The sequence below is a fragment of the Pollicipes pollicipes genome, unplaced genomic scaffold, assembly GCF_011947565.3.
Source record: "Pollicipes pollicipes isolate AB1234 unplaced genomic scaffold, Ppol_2.1 Scaffold_7231;HRSCAF=8579_pilon_pilon_pilon, whole genome shotgun sequence".
Lineage (NCBI taxonomy): Eukaryota > Metazoa > Arthropoda > Thecostraca > Pollicipedomorpha > Pollicipedidae > Pollicipes > Pollicipes pollicipes.
This window is the reverse complement of record NW_023597034.1, coordinates 46,937,403-46,956,361: the sequence shown is the minus strand read 5'-3', so window position 1 is coordinate 46,956,361 and position 18,959 is coordinate 46,937,403. Positions and strand designations below refer to the sequence as shown.

The window sequence follows — 18,959 nt, the reverse complement described above, 5'->3', positions numbered from 1 at the left end:
TGCTTCAGTTTTGCGTCAGAAGTAACGTCGTGTAGTTGTAATGACTGTTTAAGTGTTAACGGAAAACGTAGTGTTATAACGCTCCTGCCGATAGGAGGTTTTGCTGCAGTGGTTATGCAGTGGAACTCAGTTTGATTGCTCGCCCAATTCCTTATTGACATACGACCCGAGCTCCGCCCACTGAGATAACGTCGTACCTAAATTTCAATATAGAACGCTTTCAATGTCAAATATGGGCACAAGTACAATCAGCTGATCCAGCCCAATGGAGACATATAGCGCGCAGGAATGGCGTTTCGTAAGTTAATGAGGAAGGCCGGTGCTCTTTTGAAGGGGTTGGCCAGTGGGGAGATCCGTTTCGGGCTGGGCGGCAGGGGTTGTGATCCGCGTGGCGCCTCACGGAAGGTGACATCTAAAATTTCCAGTAGAATACGGCTACAAGAAAAGTAATGGCGAACAGGCCTCTTATGGTGAGATACTAGTTACGTTCGGTGGAAAGGCAACGAGAGGTATCGGTCATGTTGCCGTTCTGCCCCCAGCCCCAAATAACGTAAACTATTGGGCCTGCAAGCTAATGGTTTCTAAGAAAGCATGCATGTAAATGATGGGTATCTATGTTTGGTGTGTGTTGGATCTATGCTTGTAGTTATTTTTGTGTCAAAATATTTTTTGGGAAATTTTGCCTAATGTTCCCCTAGCATCATCATAAATCCCTGAATCTTGTCCCTCTGTGTGCTGAAATTGGTGGCGAGCATGCAACAGACTGAGTGTTTGAACTATCAGTGTACATGCACTGAATTTTTTTGTGGTGATTTTACCACCATGCTGGACATGTTGGATATCACATGCTTTTTTGCAGTCTGGTGTCCATATTACCCTGGCCGGATTTAATGTCTAAAGTTCAGTTGATGTCATTTAAATGCATTGTCTGAATTATTGGATGTTTTCCACAGGTTGGAATCATTGGTGGCACTGGATTTACAAATCCAGAAGTGCTTGGTGTTCAGGATCCAAAGGATGTTGAGCTTGAAACACCTTTTGGGAAACCTTCCAGCCCTCTGCTCACTGGAACCTTGTCAGGTGTGAGGGTGGCTGTGCTAGCCAGGTAAGATGTCTTACCAACTTGTCTCTTTGTGACATCTCTGTATATTAGCTAGCTGCTACCTGCATAAACATTGTCACAGCCTTGTAAAAGTGCCAGGTTGTGATATTGTTTTTTGGGTCTTGCATGACAGAATGTTGGGAGAGAAGTGTTTGGATTTATCCGTTTTGGTGATGCATAATGGAATAACTAGGACATGACAAATGAATTCAGTAATCAGCTAATGTTCTAGATTCTGGATATCCCCCTGCATTTGGCTATGACTGCACTGGCTGTGAGGCCTCTATTTCAACTGATGTGCTTAGCATTAACTTAGAGACATGCTCCTATTGCTGCCTTTTGGCATTTGTGTTTTAGCTATAAACTTTTTTCTACATTTTGATTACTCATTGTACATCAATTTAGGCAAATTGCATCAAACTTTAGAATCAAGTTAACAAAGTGAACAAAGCTAACAAAGCCAATAAGCTAACAAAGCCTCCAAGCCTATGAACCTGCAATTGCCAAAGTGACCCCTTACCCACCCTGTGGTCATCTCCTCCCTAGCCTTCCCCTGTGTCCAGCCCCTAATTGCTTCACCCAACTGTATGCAGTGCTGGCTTGTGCCACTGTTCATCATCCTCTTCCGGCAGGCATGGCCGCCAGCACACCATAATGCCCAGCCATGTCAACTACCGCGCTAACATATGGGCACTGCACCAGCTGGGCTGCACGCACCTGGTCGTGTCGACCGCGTGTGGCTCGTTGCGCGAGGAGATCCGGCCCGGCCAGCTCCTGCTGCTCGACCAGTTCATCGACCGGTGAGCGGCGCCCGATCAGCGGCCGCCCGGCTACGGACCGGGTGTGGCCGCTACTGAGCTTGGTGTAGTGCACAAAGGCATCACAGGTGTCAAAGAAGACCTTCAACCTTCAGGCCGGAGGATGTGGCATTGCTTTCGCTTGATCGGGCATGGAGCTGCTCGGACATTGCAGAGAGACTGGCCAGCTTCGTCGCGAGGCCATAGCCAGCAGTGCTCGTCATCCCCTGATACGGGCTGTGGCTGTGACGCACAGTCCTCGGCGATGTAATCAAACAAAGGCTCACCATCGGCTGGCAGCGGCGCCTGCGGTCCGTTCACGCTGCCCGTGACATCCACCGTTCGCCACAGGACCACCAAGCGGCCGCTGACGTTCTTTGACGGCACGTGCGCCAGTTTCGCCGGCATCTGCCATCTGCCGATGGGCGAGCCCTTCTGTGGCCGAACCCGGGCCGTGGTGCAGGCGGCGGCTGACGAGCTGGGCATCACCCTCCACCCCAGCGGTGAGCGGGCCTCGCTGATGTCTGTACTCGGTCTCCGCCGGACCGGAGAGGGAGCGGCATAGCCCTCCACCGACGGCCGGGCGCAGAGGCGCCTCCAGATGCGGTGTGTGTGTGTGTGTGTGTGTGTGTGTGTGTGTGTGTGTGTGTGTGTGTGTGTGTGTGTGTGTGTGTGTGTGTGTGTGTGTGTGTGTGTGTGTGTGTGTGTGTGTGTGTGTGTGTGTGTGTGTGTGTGTGTGTTGTGCTATTTGCATAGCGCAGAAGCGGGCCAATAGTTGACGGCTTTTGGCCCTTGATCGAGAGACCGCGTGATCAGTTCCCATCTTGGGCCATTTTGACTTGTTCCAAATTTGGAGAGAGCAGATCGTGCCACGCTTACACGCGGGTCTCTACCACAGGCACCACGGTTTGCATCGAGGGCCCGAGGTTCTCGACCAAGGCCGAGAGTAACCTGTTCCGGAGCTGGGGCTGCGACGTTGTCAACATGACCACCGTGCCCGAGGTCAGTGGCGGCTCGACTCCGGCTGGGGAACGAACGAACTTTTCTGCCGGAGCGGCCGATGTCGGACAAGTCGTAATAATATGTCTGTTGGCCAACGTGAACTTCCGCGGAAAAAGAGTTGCGGTCGTGTTGTGCATTTACACCAGCTGGCGTGACCCCCTGTCTTGACTCCCTACCCCGCATCGGCTGGTGTTTCCAGCTCACAGAGCGCGATGCTCCCTGTTACCACACCTTCCCGTGCCCGTACTGGACGCTTGTCATTTGGTGCCCGTCTGCACGCGTGATTCTGCTCTCGACCACAACCGTCGCACGGGCTCGTCTACCGTCCGGCCCACGTGCGTATGCCGGTAATTCTCGACGTCTCCCGGCCGCCGCCCTGACGCAGCGCCGCCGCCAGGTGACCCTGGCCAAGGAGGCGGGGCTGTGCTACGCGGCCATCGCCATGCCCACCGACTACGACTGCTGGCGCCCGGACCAGGCGGGCGTGGGCGTGGCGGACGTGATGGCCGTGTTCCGTGCCAACGTCGACTCGGTGGTGCGGCTGCTGCGCGAGCTCGTGCCCCGGCTGGCGCTCACCGACTGGGACGAGCAGCTGCGCCAGAACAGGGTGAGCGCGCGCCCGCCGGTGCCCAGGCGGTGGCGCAGGCGGGCCGGCGATGGGCGCCGTGCCTGTGGGACGAGCGGATCCCGTGTGGTCCGGATGGCTCCCGTCATACAAACGGGTCCCGCGATACGAGTGGGTTCCATGATCGAGCGGGTTCCATGATAGGAATGGGTCCCGTAGTGCGAACGGGTCCCGTGGTGCAAGTGGGTCCCGTGGTGTGAGTGGGTCCCGTGATACGAATGGGTTCCGTGGCGCGAGTGGCTCCCGTGGCGCGAGCGGGTCCCATGGTTCGAGCAGGTCCCGTGATACGTGTGGGTCCCATGATACGAGTGGGTTTTATGATACGAGCGGGTCCCATGATACCAGTGGGTTCTGTGATACGACTGGGTCCCGTGGTGTGAGCGGGTCCCGTGGTGCGAGCGGGTTCCGTGGTGCGGGCGGGTCCCATGATGCAAGTGGATCCCATGATACAAATGGGTCCCGTGGTGCGAACGGGTCCCGTGGTGCGAGCGGGTTCCATGGTGCGGGCGGGTCCCATGATGCAAGTGGATCCCATGATACAAATGGGTCCCGTGGTGCGAACGGGTCCCGTGGTGCGAGCGGGTCCCGTGTGGTGTGAGCGGGCCCCACGTGGTACGAGGGATGGGTGGAGGACCTCGAAGGACGAGCGACGCGCGCCACCATTGGTTTTCAGCTGGCGCGCTGGTACGCACGGGGAGCAGAGCGATGCGGGCAGGCGTCCTGCTGTGTTGGACGGGGGTCGCTGACAGTGATGGCTGGTTGAGGCGCAGTCTACCGGGCATGCGGCGTGTAGAGTGGGTGATGCTTCCCCACGTCGCAGCCCGCAGATGTTCGTCCTACGGGCATTGTGTTTTCCGACAGATGACGCGCACGAGACGTCTCCGGTTGCTGCATTTTCGTCAATCACGAGGTGTGGGTGGGAGGCTATTTATGTTTGGTGATGAAAGGCGAACGGAGTTTGCGGCCCTCCATAAACCGCGGTCGTCGGTATGCTGACCGGTATTTATTGCTGGCATGCAGTTATTTATCCTTACTGCATGCGCTTAAACCGCAATAATCGCTTCCTACTTGAATAACCGTAAACGCCATCATTTTTGTCGCTCCGCATTCACCTCATATTCTCATGAAACTGAGGTCGTTTAACAGCTGCGTGAATTCGTTGCGCATAACGCACGCATGGGAGCCAACGGCAGGTACGTGCCGCTCTGCGGCTCTAGAGGGGCATTTGGTCGGCCGTGGTGCCGGCGCCAGGGACGCGGCCGCACCAGCGGTGTGCGGGACGGGACCGCTGACCGGGCTCCGCCTCCGCTCCAGGACACAGTGGCCGACAACACCATGCTGCCGGACCACTAGAGCGCGGCGGCGGGCGGTTCGGGCCGGCGGCGCCGCCCCTGGCCCGGTTGGAGGCCGGCGGCGGTGGGCGCCGGTGCGCCGAGTCCTTCTGTCCAGAGGTGGAGGGAGGCGGCCAGTCCCGCCTCCTACACACAAATCGCCGCGGGTCGCGCGCCCAATATCTGGCCGCCATTTTTGTAGCTTTTTTTGGTAGCAATGGGCCTATAGTAAGCATTATTGGTACGCGCAAAGTCTTTGTCGTGTTAATGGCAATACTCACAGAGCGGGAAGATGGCACTCTTTGCCGTGGCCAACACCGAATGGGGCGTAGTTTGTTTAGTATTCAGTTTAGTAGTATAGTAATATTTAGTTTAGTCTTGTATTTAGTTTAGTAGTATATTCATATTTAGTTAAGTTTAGTATTAAGTTTAGTAGTATTAGTTTAGTTTTTGTCACATTCCATGAGTTCAGGATATACCTCGGTTTTGCTCATGAAGCATGTTAAACACAGTGCAGCGGAAGGGTTTTGAAGGAGCTATTCCCATGATCAGGTATGTATCAGCTATCAGGTATCAGGCATGATGGTGCGCGGTAAGTCCTGCAATACTGTACAAACGAAGCACATTCGGCTTGTCTGAAGACATCATGCAATTTCCAGAGGTATATGACGTGCTGTTGGCATTTTCTTCGCGTATGGTTGCGTGCATTTAAGCAAGAACCTATTTTTATCCGGGATCCTAGCAATGGTCGAGATGTCTGTGCCTTGGTCCATTATCCGGGCACCGTAAAGGTGCACGATTTTGTAATACACGTGCAGGCAGCTACTTATTGCGTGTTGATCATGCAAAAGTGATACTCAGAAACGTGCCGAACACGGTGCCGGCAGCGGCGGCTAGTGTTTCAGGCGAATGAGGCGAGCACGCGACTTAGCACTGCGCGCGGGCGTAACAAGTGACAAGACGCACGGTCCGCCCTGTTTCGACTGGCGTCCGCCAGGTTCGCGACGCTAGAATGATGCGGCGCCGGTATTGTCCGGCGGTGGCACCGCGTACTGGAGCCGGCATCCAACACGCGGCCCAGCCAGGCAGCCTCGGAAGGTCGCCGTCAAGGTCACTGCCATCGGTACAGACGGACCCGTTTGTGTCCTGGTCGAATGTCTAGCTGGCGTCGACGCGAAGGCGCTCATACCTCACGGCACGCCCCCGGCGGCCCCCTGCCTCGGCCCGGCCTGATCCGGGGACGGGTCTGACCCCACGCTCCGTCACGTCCCAGCAGGCGTCACACGGCTCGCGCCGCCGCCTACCGTTCGTCTGATGGTCGTCCGGCGGGTCAGCTAGTGTCAGAACATATCTACCGGCTGACTTTGTCAGCGACATCTCGCGCCTGCCCGCCGGCCGACGCCCGGTAGAAGATCCCCGAGCTGGAGCGTACGGGTCCGTTCTGTCGCGTTCACCCTGTCTGTTCCGTCCGTTTCAAACGCGTACGCCACCGCACGATGTACCGCGCAGTGGACGAACGACTGTTGGCTCGATCGTAAATTGATCAGTCGCTGAATGTATTTATCTCCGAACGATCATTTCAAACGACATGACAGTGACACTTGCACACGACATGTTATGCACACCACAAGCGTCAGAGGGAACACGCACATCAAATACGACCGGGATACGTGGCGCGTCGTAGTCACACCCGCACAAACAATCAGAACGACGGGGGATGCCAGTGCCGCAGTGCCACGCAAGGTGCAGGAAGCAAATACGTGTAACCTACACAGTTCAGTTCCCGGGAGCGCTGCGGCCGGCGCAGCTCGGTCGCTTCAAGCTTGCGTCGTCAGCTGACTGACATCGAGCCCCGTCAGCTGTCGCGGAGGGCACGCAGGCGGGCACGGCCAGTGCACCACAGTGGCGACACGGCACAGGTGCTGGGGAGCGCCGCCCACCGGCCGGCGATCGGACAGTGGCTGGCGTTGAGTGCGGTGTGCGCGTCTGCCGCAGGGTGGCGCGAGCCCGACGCAGGTGGCGCGCGGACTCGTGCCCACGTGCTCCCGCCGTGCCAGCGCCGTGCGAGCGGGGCGGTCTGCGACGGCTGACGACCGCTTCCATGGCTCTACATCAGATTCCGATGGACTGAAATCCACTCGTTCCGGACACAAATCCACATCCGGACTGAAATCCAAGTTGTATCGTCTTCGTACTATTAAAAATGTTAGTGCTTCTTCGTTCTTTTGCCTAGCGAGCCGTGACCATAATAGGTGGGGTGTAACAGCCGATGTGGCGTGATTTGATGCCGCTCTCTCCTGGATCGTGGCAGCAGTCTTACGAGCCTCATAACGGTGCGCGATGAGCCGGAGACCAACTGCCATAGAAAGTACCGCAACCCTTAGTGGCATTTAGCAGTGTTGGCTTAGCTGAGCGTGTGTTTACTAAGAAAATTATCGTTCACATCACTTGCCACCAAAATCGGTGCCTGCGACTCATGCAGTCGCCAACACGTCCCATACCTGAGATAACCCTGTCATGAACACAGAGGCAAACATCATTTGAGACTTCAGCGTACATGTCTGGCCCACTTCTGTCGCACCTACACGTGCACAGCTCGGCCTGAAGCTCTTCTGACACGACTGAACAACCATCTTAGCAAGATGTTGAACCCTCTCAGACAACGTTCACCAGATTCGAAAAGTCGAAAGACCGTGATCTCTGATGTGAATGTCGCTCGCGTGGTGGTTCCTGACGGGACACTGTTTTCATAGCCTGCGGTGTGTTCACGGACAGGCCCCGCTATGGCGTCGATGGACGCCGCCCCGCCGCCCGGCCGGCCGGTTTCAACCCCGCGGGAGATCCACCAGAGAGCGTCCCAGGCTAGCGGGCGCAGGTAGAAGAGGGAGCGTGCGTGCTCCCGTAACATTCGAAAACTGAATGATTGAGTCCACTTCGATGCCATAAGTCTGCGTCGAAAGCACGATGCTTCCTCTCGCTCCAGCACGTTCTAGTCGCTCCCCTGTGCCGGAAGTTGAGGCCAAACAAACACGCACGCACGCACGCACGCGCGCACGCACACGCGCACGCACGCGCGCACGCACACGCACGCACGCACGCACGCACGCACGCACGCACGCACGTACAACACACACACACACACACACACACACACACACACACACACACACACACACACACACACACACACACACACACACACACACACACACACACACACACACACACACACACACACACACACACACACACACACACACACACACACACACACACACACACACACACACGCACGAACGCACGCACACACACACACACAGTTGCCACAGATGAAGCAGGTCACGAGCTAGTCCCGCTCCTGACAGACGGGGCACCAGATTCAGAAGGCCACACGGGTGCCACAGATGAAGCAGGTCACGGGCTAGTCCCGATCCTGACAGACGGGGCACCGGATTCAGCAGGTCCACGTGAGCAGCTGGTTGTTGCTCACCACAGCAACGGAGTCACGTGCTGCCGTCCTATCAAAACGATGGCTCATCCCCACATTTCGCCGGTTTCGCCATTTCGCATTTAAATATCAACAGCACCTGTTGGCACCTGTCAGCGCATCACCTGCATCACACCAATGGCGTTTAAATGTCAACAGGATTTTCCATTCACTTATAGCTACGTCAGCGCAATTTACATGCAACAGCATTGGCGAAGTTACAAGACAAGCGTTACATATTGTACTCACCGATGCACAACAGATTCTTAACCCTTCCTACTTCAGCGACGAAAATGTTACCTGACTTCTCGTCAGTCGTGATGCTCCTCTGCCTTGACTCGACATGCCATTTAACTGTTTGATTTTTCAACAATCTCTCTGACTGTGTGTAATAAATGTGCGGCACCTCGGGCTATTCTATCATGTATGGCAGCAACACATGGCACACGGTCACACGAAGCAGCGCAAATGACGTATTTCGAATAGTTCATTGCACGAATGTGGTTTCAGATAATTCCTCCGATGACACGAACAATGCATTACAGGCATTGTCGGGTCTGCCATTGGTAGCTCCTCCTCATCAGCGACGCCGGTGCACCGAATGCGCAGACCCTCACACTCGCGCGCAGCCGTTCGTCGACGTCTTGTCCAGCACCGCCGCACACGTAGCGCCGCCACGGCGAATGTTGACTTCACTGAAGCGACCCGAGGTGGCAGCACCATAGTTTCGCGGCACGCTGGTGCGATGCAGCGTAGACCTGTTGATTGCCATTCAATCAGTGTCGGGAGAGGCCTCCCATCGGGGTTTAACGTATCTAGCCCACTTAGTGCCGACTGTCCATGCTTTCAGTCAAGAGCTCGATCATAGGCTATGAATATAATAGGACCAGCTTCGAGCATTGGCGCGGGGGGGCGGCGGACGCCATCCAGGTCAACCATGGCGGTGCACGTGTTTAGCCTGCCTGTACAATTTCAACGATTAAGCAACCTATAACAAACAAACCAAACAGGATATAAGCCAACCCACCAGACGAGAAAAATGGTCCGAGCAAGTATTCCTTTAGCGATCCAAACAACCCTACCTGATAACGATGCCTCGAATTAGTTAAAAATAATACAGTCGGGATACCGTGTTATACCACCGGACTAACTGGGATTTCATGTTCAGTGTATCTCAGAACGGTGTATTCGAAATAATGCGGTGGCAATAGTGTGCTTCTTGCTGTTTTACCGTTAGCAATGTTCTGAGCAAGCGTCGCCAGAGCGCGCGCGTCATTAAGTCATGCTTTGAGTGCTAGTTTAATATGGATGCCAAATGCATCTTTTTCGGTCCATAGCTCCTGTGCTACAGTGGCTAGTCACCACATTCTTGTCAACTCACAATACGTGAACCGTCCTCACCGCTCCACCGAGCATGCAATGATATAGTTAGCCGCATAAACAACAACATGGACGCCAGTATGGTCACCACCATCAGCTCAGCTGACTTGCCAAAAGCCTTCGATTGTGTAGACCACTCTGCTCTTTTAGCAAAGCTGGAATGTTATGGTACTTCACCACACTGGTTTTCGGATTGTTTCACCGACCGCCGACAGACTGTGAAGGGTGGAAACGGGCCGAGTCTTGAGGTTGCGTATGGCGTGGTTCAGGACAGCATAGCAGAACCGCTGATGCTCCTCCTTTTTACCAACGACATCCAGTGTTATGTGTCAGCTACGTGTAAACTGGTGTCATATGTAGACGACATGCAGCCCATGCATGAATCACCACCATCTGCCCGTGGTCCCGCACAACTGCGTTCGTGCGTTGAGTCCAATCTGACCGCAGTCTCAGTATGGTTTCGTCGCAATGACATGAAGATCAACCCACCAAAAGCTGAATTCATTGTTGCTGGCACACCCACCAACACCCGCAAAGCCGCCGGGCTGAGCGTGAATTTTGCTAACTCCCAGCTGTCTTCTTCAGAGTACCTCAAAATACTGGGGGTGCTCATCGATGAAAATCTCAACTGGAGCATCAAACAGCCAGATCTACTCAGCACTGTTTTGGCTCCCTCATAGCTAGTAACAAGCTTAGGCATGTGCTTTTGGCTCCCTCATAGCTATTGACAAGCTTAGGCATGTGCTTTCCAGCTCCACAATAAAGTCCCCGATCGAGTCACTGGTCTTCCCTCACATCAGATATTGTTTACTTGCATGGGGCCGACAACAGCCGTTCAGCGCCAGCACCTGGATAAGGCAATTAACTATACGGTCAGCATTGTTGCCGGCAAATGCAGATAAGATCACATCACGGAATCCTGGAAACAGTTAAATTGGCCCAATTTCGACGAGACTGTCACCCACCGCCACTGCATACGTTTGCATCGCGCCATTTACGTGCCTGATGGGGCACAGGCCATCAGTAATCTGATCAGGCGTCGATCCGAAGTATCTCAGCGGCACACAAAAACCACCGATGACAAAACTGTACTGCAGACGAGCGCTAAAAAACACCCTCGCTTTTAGAGTGCGTGAAAAGGGCATTTCCCTATCGAGCCGTAGCGGCGTGGAATCTCCTCCCTGCTGCCACGCGCCAGTGCAAAAACTTCAATGAGTTCAAGGACAAAATGATATCCTTCATCAGAGAGCTTACCTAAATTGACCAAGCGGCCATGACGTGCACGTGCTGATTGCATCATAAATCGTTCATGTTTTTATGACATCGTATGTGTATAACTGGTGTTGCGTCTCATTTGCATGTGTTGCGTGTTCTCTGCTCATCGATGTAGTACGAACTGACGCGTGTTATAACAGCCACTCGCTGGATTTTGCCAAAGTTCGCAATAATGATAGGTAAATGTACGGAACGTCTCTGTTCCATGATTGCCAGAAAGCGTGAACTGCACATATCAGCGCATTCCATACATTTGTTTGTTTCACGAGAGGCTGAAGAAGTCAAGAGTCAGCGAAACGTAGCAAATGCTATGGTGCAGAATTCCTATCTGAGAAGACGCGTGGTGCGGCCCAAGAACACGCTCACATTTCGTCGTATCCTTGAATCTATGGCTGTCGTGCACGCAACTTCCCGGTGCAACTATATTATCGCTATCTCACAGACTCAACCGTTAAAGAAACGTCCAAGTTAGGAAATGACAACCCCAGGCCCAGTCGCCTTTATAGGAGCCTGGCTGGAGCCTGATGCGGCCTTATGTTACAAATTCCGCTATCTACCGGCGATGAGCCGTACCCACGAGGCACGTAAGGCGAAAGCAGGGGCTACAACGGGCCTCTGCTCGCTGGGAGGCTGATTCTGTGTTAGCCCCATTTGCTATCCAGCCCTGCGCGAGCCGGTCACTAATGGATGCGAGCGATAAATTCAGGTAAGCAGAGTTGAGAGCTTCTTACACAGGTAAAAATGTAAGCGTATGCTGCTTATCTTGACTCCCTTCCATATAATGTCATGTCTAATGATCCGGCTGGTCCCAACGCCGTCCTCCCTCCGAGAATGAAAGGATGCAGAGAATGTTTCATCTTTGAAGATATTGAAGCAAGCATCAGATAAGACGAACGACGCTCGCTTGCATCAGTTGGTATACTTTAAGCCAAAACAACTTCTCTAGACGACACAACGTCTCTGTTCATTAAATATACCCCCCAATACGTCATTACTTGATTACGTCATCGCACCGTAAGCAGCATTGATTGGAAGACAACTGGAGGTATGAACTATCTGACCACTATATTTTTCTTGGCTTTGACCGTCGCATGGCTTATGTAATGAGAGTTTGATAACGTTATCATGACGCCATGAATGCCAATGTGACCCTAAAATATTATCCGCGAAATAATCTACCCACCTACCCGGGCGAAGGCTAAAAACCTAAAGGGGTTTGGGTCTTTAAAAGTTCAGGCTTTGATCTGAAAAGAATGGTCTTCAAAATGGCTATTTCAGTTCAAAACCCCATAGGAATGTAGACCACTCCCTTTAAATACGCGACACAGAGAAGACAGAGCCATTGCATCGATGAGCACAAGTTTGATAGTAACGCCCGTGAATTTTAAACATGCCACCGCTGCAAATGACAAACAACAACACAAGGGTGAGGGAGAGGGGGCGGCACGGACTGCGTGACGTTACGCCTAGATGGGGTTAAAAATCAGGATATCTGGTAAAAAAATGTTCTAACAGTGTGAGCAAGAGGAGGTGAGAGCTATCGTCCAGTGTAACCAGTGCCCAACCAAAGAGGTATATTTGTTAGCAAACAATTGCGATGTAAATTATGGACAACCCCTAACCACCGCATCTTAATATGCCAGGAGCTGCTCTACAGTTCCCCAGCCACCCCACTGTCGCACCTCACTCTCCACGATCCCTGCTGTGCCGCACGCGCCGCTGGCGGTCCGGGGCCCCGTCCCGCCTCACCTGATGTGCGCGCTGCGCGAGCGCGACTCGGACATGGTGGTGAAGTCGGTGCCGCAGCGGTAGCCGGAGGTGGTCAGCGGCCGGTCGGCGTCACCACACGGACACCAGGGCATCCGCCGCGCCAGCCAGTCCACCGCCGCCAGCCGCCTGCAAGGACAGCCTTCCGGTCAGCGGCCGGCGCGGCAGCCGCCGACACACGCCGTAGCGGCAGCCGCCGACGCCGTAGCGGCAGCCGCCGACACACGCCGTAGCGGCAGCCGCCGACATACGCCGCAGCGGCAGCCGCCGACACACGCCGTAGCGGCAGCCGCCGACACAAGCAGCAGCCGCCGACACACGCCGTAGCGGCAGCCGCCGACACACGCCGTAGCGGCAGCCGCCGGCACACGCCGTAGCGGCAGCCGCCCGACACAGGCCGCAGCCACCGACACACGCCGTAGCGGCAGCCGCCGACACACCGTAGCGGCAGCCGCCGACACACGCCGTAGCGGCAGCCGCCGACACGAGCGGCAGCCGCCGACACAAGCCCATTGTGACCTCGGGCACGGCTTACATCTCGCCAGTCGCCTTTGGGATGTGGTCGGCTCTTGATAAAGTTGAACGCCCCCGTGCGGAGTTCGAGCGTGACCGGCTGGGGCCCGGACGCGCCCGTCCGCCGCCTGTAGCGGTCGATACTGTTCCGATACCAAGCCCGGCGTGACCTCTGACCTGCTGACGTCGCGGCGTGCCGCGGTCTTGGAAGAACGGAATTGGGGATTTGAGCTTAAATTGCATGCGATACGTTTCGTTTACGTAAAGCTGCGTCTCATTTGCTGCGCAGAAACGTCGGGATGTTATCCTCCGCTTAATCAGCATTACGGACGGGAGGTTCTACGCCGATGGCCGGGTGCCTCCAAATTCAGGGGATATGTCCGAAACCATGGGACCGTGCTGCTGTCCAATATCTGTGCACGACAATGGTGCGCACAATTAACGACATGGTCTTGAGATATCTTGCGAATTTTCTCCGGTAACGACTGCGGTAGAAGTCCCTTACGGAGCTACCCATGAGGGAGTCGCGCGACTGACTTCGAGGTGGAGAGGGGGGGGGGGGGGCGGTATCAACGAGGGTGATTACCAACAGAGGATGAAATCGAGCCATGACTTGAAACGACAGGTCCCTCGGGTCAGCATGTGGCAGGTCTGGTAGGGCATGCTGACACCACGAAAGCATCTCCGCGCGCTTTGGCCCAACCAAGAGTGTGCGCAGCCACAGGGTGTGTTTGGAACACCCTTATAACGGTCTTTTCTCGATCCCCGTAAGTTTGACTAGTTTCGATCCGACGGCGAGACCGGAGTGAACACCGCACCGCATCAGTCGTTTTGCAGTCAGTGTCCGTCATAGACATATGCGTGCATTAGGGCTATCCACGGTAGACCCGAGGCCATCCAAGTCCATCGTCAAAGCATTAAAACAAAGTATTTCTGGCCAGGGGTGAAAAAGCTTCTGATTTACTGGATGTGATCGGCAACAAAAACACACACGTCTGCGAGCCAATTGATGACAAAACTGCGAGAAAAGAACCAAGTTACAAGAGACCAGACCGTGTTACAACAGAATATCCCAGCGGGACAAAGCTCAAAGCTTAATATTGGCCTGTACTCGCTAACACTTGCGGTGTGAGCATGTGTAGAGCACATGTAAAAACGTTGATGTTTCGCTGTATGAGCAAGTTGAGCTGCAAGATATTGCTAAACATAGCAGCTTTTATCAGTAAAGATTTAGCACGTGACAAAGCTATTGCAAACTACACTATATCAGTGCTGCCGTCACGAATCAGTGGTGACACAGGGCTTTTCCAGAGGCCAGAGATCAGTGCTTTCCACAGACTTCCTAAGCCCAGATTCACTTCACATACTTAACAGTATAATATACCAAATAACTAGGCTTAAAACTAGCCGTAAGAATCGTGGCTGGCCAGAGCGTCTCGCAACGAACGCGATCAGCTTGCCACGCGGCGTTTAAAGCGTTGTGCCATTTGAGACAAATAGGCTCGAATACTCGCCACGCGGTAATGAATTGGGTTCAGTGCAAGGCTGTGGCTGCCGTTGATTGCGTTCGCTTCGCGGGCAGATAACTGGCTTGAAGAACATAGCTAACGGTCAGTTTTTTAAGGCGCTGCGCAGCTTCTCTAAGGATCTGCCACTGAGGACGTCCCTGGTACTAGCGTAAAAAGCCTTGCCAATCTAGGAGGCTTGTTGTTGAGGATGCTCGAACTTTAGCTTCAGAGGCTGACGGAGGACGTTGGATTGACACATGTCATGGATTCATCCGGGATTTTCTACTTGTGGAAAGAACAGCAGCTTTGAGGCAAGATGCCAAGCATCGCTGGCGTAGGCCTCTCACGTTGTCCGTCGCAGCTCAGATTTAGCGTTCTGACCAGTGGACAGACGTGGGATAAAACGCTGTTAACTATCATCATATTATATATAGAGCTAAATAAAGGTGCCAGAGATGCTAAAAAACGTTGTTTGAATCTATGGATTCCGATATCGAATGGGCTTCGCACTAATTGAATGGAATCTTGTTAGGAAGTGCAAGTTCAGCGCGGGTAATGATTGCGTGAAGCTACTAAAGTCGCCAACGCTTCGAGTTGATTGAACGATGATGTCACAAAACCAAAAGTGATTGTTTTCAGCTGCCCGCAGAGCCATGTTATCAGTAAATGTGGGGCCAAACGGATACAGTTTTGCGAGATGCGGAAGGGTGGGGAGGGAACAAGGATGCAGTGAAAAAAAAAATGACAGAGCCTGTCTCCGTAATGCACTTAAAACAGTCTTCACCAGCCTTGACGCACATTTTTTTTCAGAGTTGGGAGCACGGGTGTAGTTTCTCAAAGTTGGTTTGAGGACTGAAACCTCAAAAATTTGCGGTTAATGAAAAAATAACGGACAGAAATTGGTAACTAAAGCCAGGAAACTATATCCCTCGTTAGGAGGCGCAATTCCTCTCTCCAACTGAATAACGAACTGCACACCTCTAGATTGGTTATGGTAAGTATGCCTTTATCTGACAATTTTATTAGTCTAGTTTCAACCAGAATTCAGTGTTTGGTGGCCAGCAAAGTTACATTAGCTCAAATGAACTCGAGAAACAAAAATGCTTGATGGCTATGCCGCATTGCATTTCAGTTGTTTTTTGTTTACTTTGGTACATCCCTTTTAAAGCTATATAGGCACGATTTCCGAAAGATTTGACTTTAGGTGACAATCCGCACGGTTCCAAATTTCGCCGGCGACGGAACCTTTTGACCTTTTGACCTTTGACCGGTGACCTTTTCACCCCTGTCACCGGCTACGACTGGAAACACACAGACACACACACAGCTCACGAAAAACAAATGTGCACGTTTGCGCACGCAACCACCGCTCGAACGATTCCATGGACATGATGGACGTCGAAGTGGTAGGTGGCGCTTCAGTGCACGGCCAAACCTCGCACTTCGGAGCCGTATTAGGTCACAGGGAAGGGTTTTATACAGGGTAGCAGCCCGGTTAAAGTACCTCCTCCCTATCTCAGTGCATGACTTAGGGGGGACACAAATCTTCATCCTGCCCGCCTGTGACGATCTCGGGTTTGAGGTACCTCCCAGAACTCAAGAGCCAGCCCTTCTGGCTCACCAGAACGTAGCACCTTGTTAAGAAGCAGTAACGTGCGGCAATTGACGAGGCCGTCTGCAGAGCGCCAGTCGAGTTTCTCCAGGATATCCGAAATGTGATCAAAGTGTCTAAGCCCAACAATTACTTTGGCTGCAGCGTTGATGACGGTTTGGATCCTACAGATATTTTTTAGTGCCATTCCTATAACCGAAAGGCAGTATGGGATCTGCGAAAGGACCAGGGGCCTCACCAGCGTAAAAACGACTTAAGGTGACAAGTACATTCAGAGAGAGAGAGAGAGAGAGACAGAGACAGAGACAGAGACAGAGACAGAGACAGAGACAGAGACAGAGACAGAGACAGAGACAGAGACAGAGACAGAGACAGAGACAGAGACAGAGACAGAGACAGAGACAGAGACAGAGACAGAGACATAGACAGAGACAGAGACAGAGACAGAGACAGAGACAGAGAGAAGACAGAGACAGAGACAGAGACAGAGACAGAGACAGAGACAGAGACAGAGACAGAGACAGAGACAGAGACAGAGACGAGACAGAGACAGAGACAGAGACAGAGACAGAGACAGAGACAGAGACAGAGAGACAGAGACAGAGGACAGAGACAGAGACAGAGACAGAGACAGAGACAGAGACAGAGACAGAGACAGAGACAGAGACAGAGACAGAGAGACAGAGACAGAGACAGAGACAGAGGACAGAGAGCAGAGACGAGACTAGAGAGCAGAGGAGACAGAGAGCAGAGAGCAGAGAGAGAGAGAGCAGAGGAGCAGAGAGAGAGAGAGAGAGAGAGAGAGAGAGAGAGAGAGAGGAGAGAGAGAGAGAGAGAGAGAGAGAGAGAGAGAGAGAGAGAGAGAGAGAGAGAGAGAGAGAGAGAGAGAGAGAGAGAGAGAGAGAGAGAGAGAGAGAGAGAGAGAGAGACGGCGGCCAGTGACGAAAGAAACGTGGAGTTCTAGCTGAGAGACGGATCATATACTAAGCCTGGATTTTTCACCTCCGAAAAGGGGAATAACTCGTGCTCACGAAAGTTTACAGTGAAGTTCGGCGGGCTGCGCAGATTTTGCGGACTTGCGAACAACTGTAACTGGATCTTCTCAGCAGTTATTTAAAGACCCTTTGCGCGAAACAAAACGTCGAGAGAGGCCGGAATGGGTTCCACCTGCGTGACGACACTTTGGAAATGACCTTGCTTGCCGCTCACCAGATGATGGGTTTTGGCTGGATATGTGCAATGACTGCACCCTCTGCGAAGAGGCTTACGTCATTCACAAAGATGCAGTTTAGTATTTGGCCTGCTGAGGATCCCTCAAAAGCTGTCATGCTGTTAGGCAGCTTAGGAGAGCGTTTCCAGTCCCGAAAAATATCAGACATTCTAGTGTTTCTAGTTCCCAAAGGCGTCAGACATTCTCACACTACGCGAGTGGCTTTTGAGGCATGCTGAAAGCCAGCGGATATTAACGTGCGGGTGTATTTTTGTCAGCTATTTTGAGTTTTCGTTCCCATCGAAGCATTTGCTTAAAAGGGAGTATCCCACCTTTTTGTACTTTTCATTTATCGTTAGAGCAGAAGAGTATGATTGACTCCGTAATAACAGTTTTCTCGAGCTCCTTCTGAATAGCTTATAATTTCCATTTGAAGAAGCTGCTCTTGCGGGAAGTCTCATTTGACTCTCTGCGCGCCGTTATTGAAGCAATACGCTTTATTTGCCTTGCTTTTTTCCAACGTGTGTGTTCTGGAATGTTTGGAACATACTAATTTGTGAAAATACTTTTGTAATAATACCACGAGAGCTTGAAACACTCTGTCTAAACAAACGGATACGCGAACATGAACCTATCACTACCTACATTCAACGAAACGTCATACTAGGTGTTCTGTTTCTCCCCTTCGGAGTTGATCACAGTACCCCTTCCGAGCCGCACTTTTGCTCTGAGAATAGAGGCGTCACACGGCCCATAGTGACACGCTGCTTCAAACTTCAACCAGTTAGCTTCTCGGAAACCATCCCTTGCCATGACAGGGACAATGGAGGTGGAGCGGAAGCTAGGAGGGTTTGTAGGATCTCCGGATTTGAAGATGGGGAAGACGATGGAATGCTTTCAGCACTCAGGCACTTCGGAGAAGGATAGGCAGGAATTGACCAGGTGGAGCAACATGTTATTGACGGCCTCAAAATAAAGGCGGTTAACACGCACGCAAACACTATCGTCCACGCACGCCGACGAGACGGTTATACCAAAAATGGTAATGCGTAATTACGTTGTCAATGGTAAAAGCTTGACGGCACGGGCTCCAGGCTCTCCTCACGGGTCACGCGCGGCCCCAAGCCGACAAAAGCAAAACCATTGTTCAGCTGGGCGCTGTGCGAATGGACGTGTAAACGTGGGCGCCAGGTTGGCCTACCCACTTTTCGCTGAACTTCTCATATGGAAAGGAATGGTCTTTAAACAATTTTCGTCCAACCCTTTACTCGCTTTTGGAACGCCCATACGCTCTGGAGTCATTTCTGGATGTCTGCGACGTTTTACACTGTCTCAAATGCCCTTCATACG

General features: G+C 52.9%; 2 protein-coding genes across 2 annotated transcripts in view; one reads left to right on the top strand and one right to left on the bottom strand.

Moving 5' to 3' along the window:
• Positions 1 to 351: 351 nt before the first annotated feature.
• On the top strand, positions 352 to 4,911 carry LOC119110664 (S-methyl-5'-thioadenosine phosphorylase). Its single transcript, XM_037234565.1, has 7 exons — positions 352 to 470; positions 954 to 1,105; positions 1,735 to 1,902; positions 2,251 to 2,402; positions 2,798 to 2,901; positions 3,299 to 3,508; positions 4,841 to 4,911. The coding sequence occupies exons 1-7, from the start codon at positions 450 to 452 to the stop codon at positions 4,877 to 4,879; spliced, it is 846 nt and encodes a 281-aa protein (XP_037090460.1). The 5' UTR covers positions 352 to 449; the 3' UTR covers positions 4,880 to 4,911.
• Positions 4,912 to 8,720: 3,809 nt separating this feature from the next.
• The window catches only part of LOC119109722 (cardioacceleratory peptide receptor), a 112,083-nt gene continuing 101,844 nt past the window's right edge, over positions 8,721 to 18,959 (bottom strand). Inside the window, exons 10-11 of the mRNA XM_037233462.1 lie at positions 12,749 to 12,895; positions 8,721 to 9,102 (exon numbers count right to left, since the gene is read on the bottom strand). Of these exons, the coding sequence (XP_037089357.1) occupies positions 8,958 to 9,102; positions 12,749 to 12,895 (292 nt within the window). The 3' untranslated portion in view covers positions 8,721 to 8,957. The remainder of the gene's footprint in view (positions 9,103 to 12,748; positions 12,896 to 18,959) is intronic.

Excerpts from the sequence above, each read along its gene's own strand:
- LOC119110664 (XM_037234565.1), top strand. The coding sequence starts at position 450 with ATGGCGAACAGGCCTCTTATG. Across the intron at positions 2,403-2,797 it reads CATCACCCTCCACCCCAGCG|GCACCACGGTTTGCATCGAG; the intron begins GTGAGCGGGCCT and ends TCTCTACCACAG. Across the intron at positions 3,509-4,840 it reads AGCAGCTGCGCCAGAACAGG|GACACAGTGGCCGACAACAC; the intron begins GTGAGCGCGCGC and ends CCTCCGCTCCAG.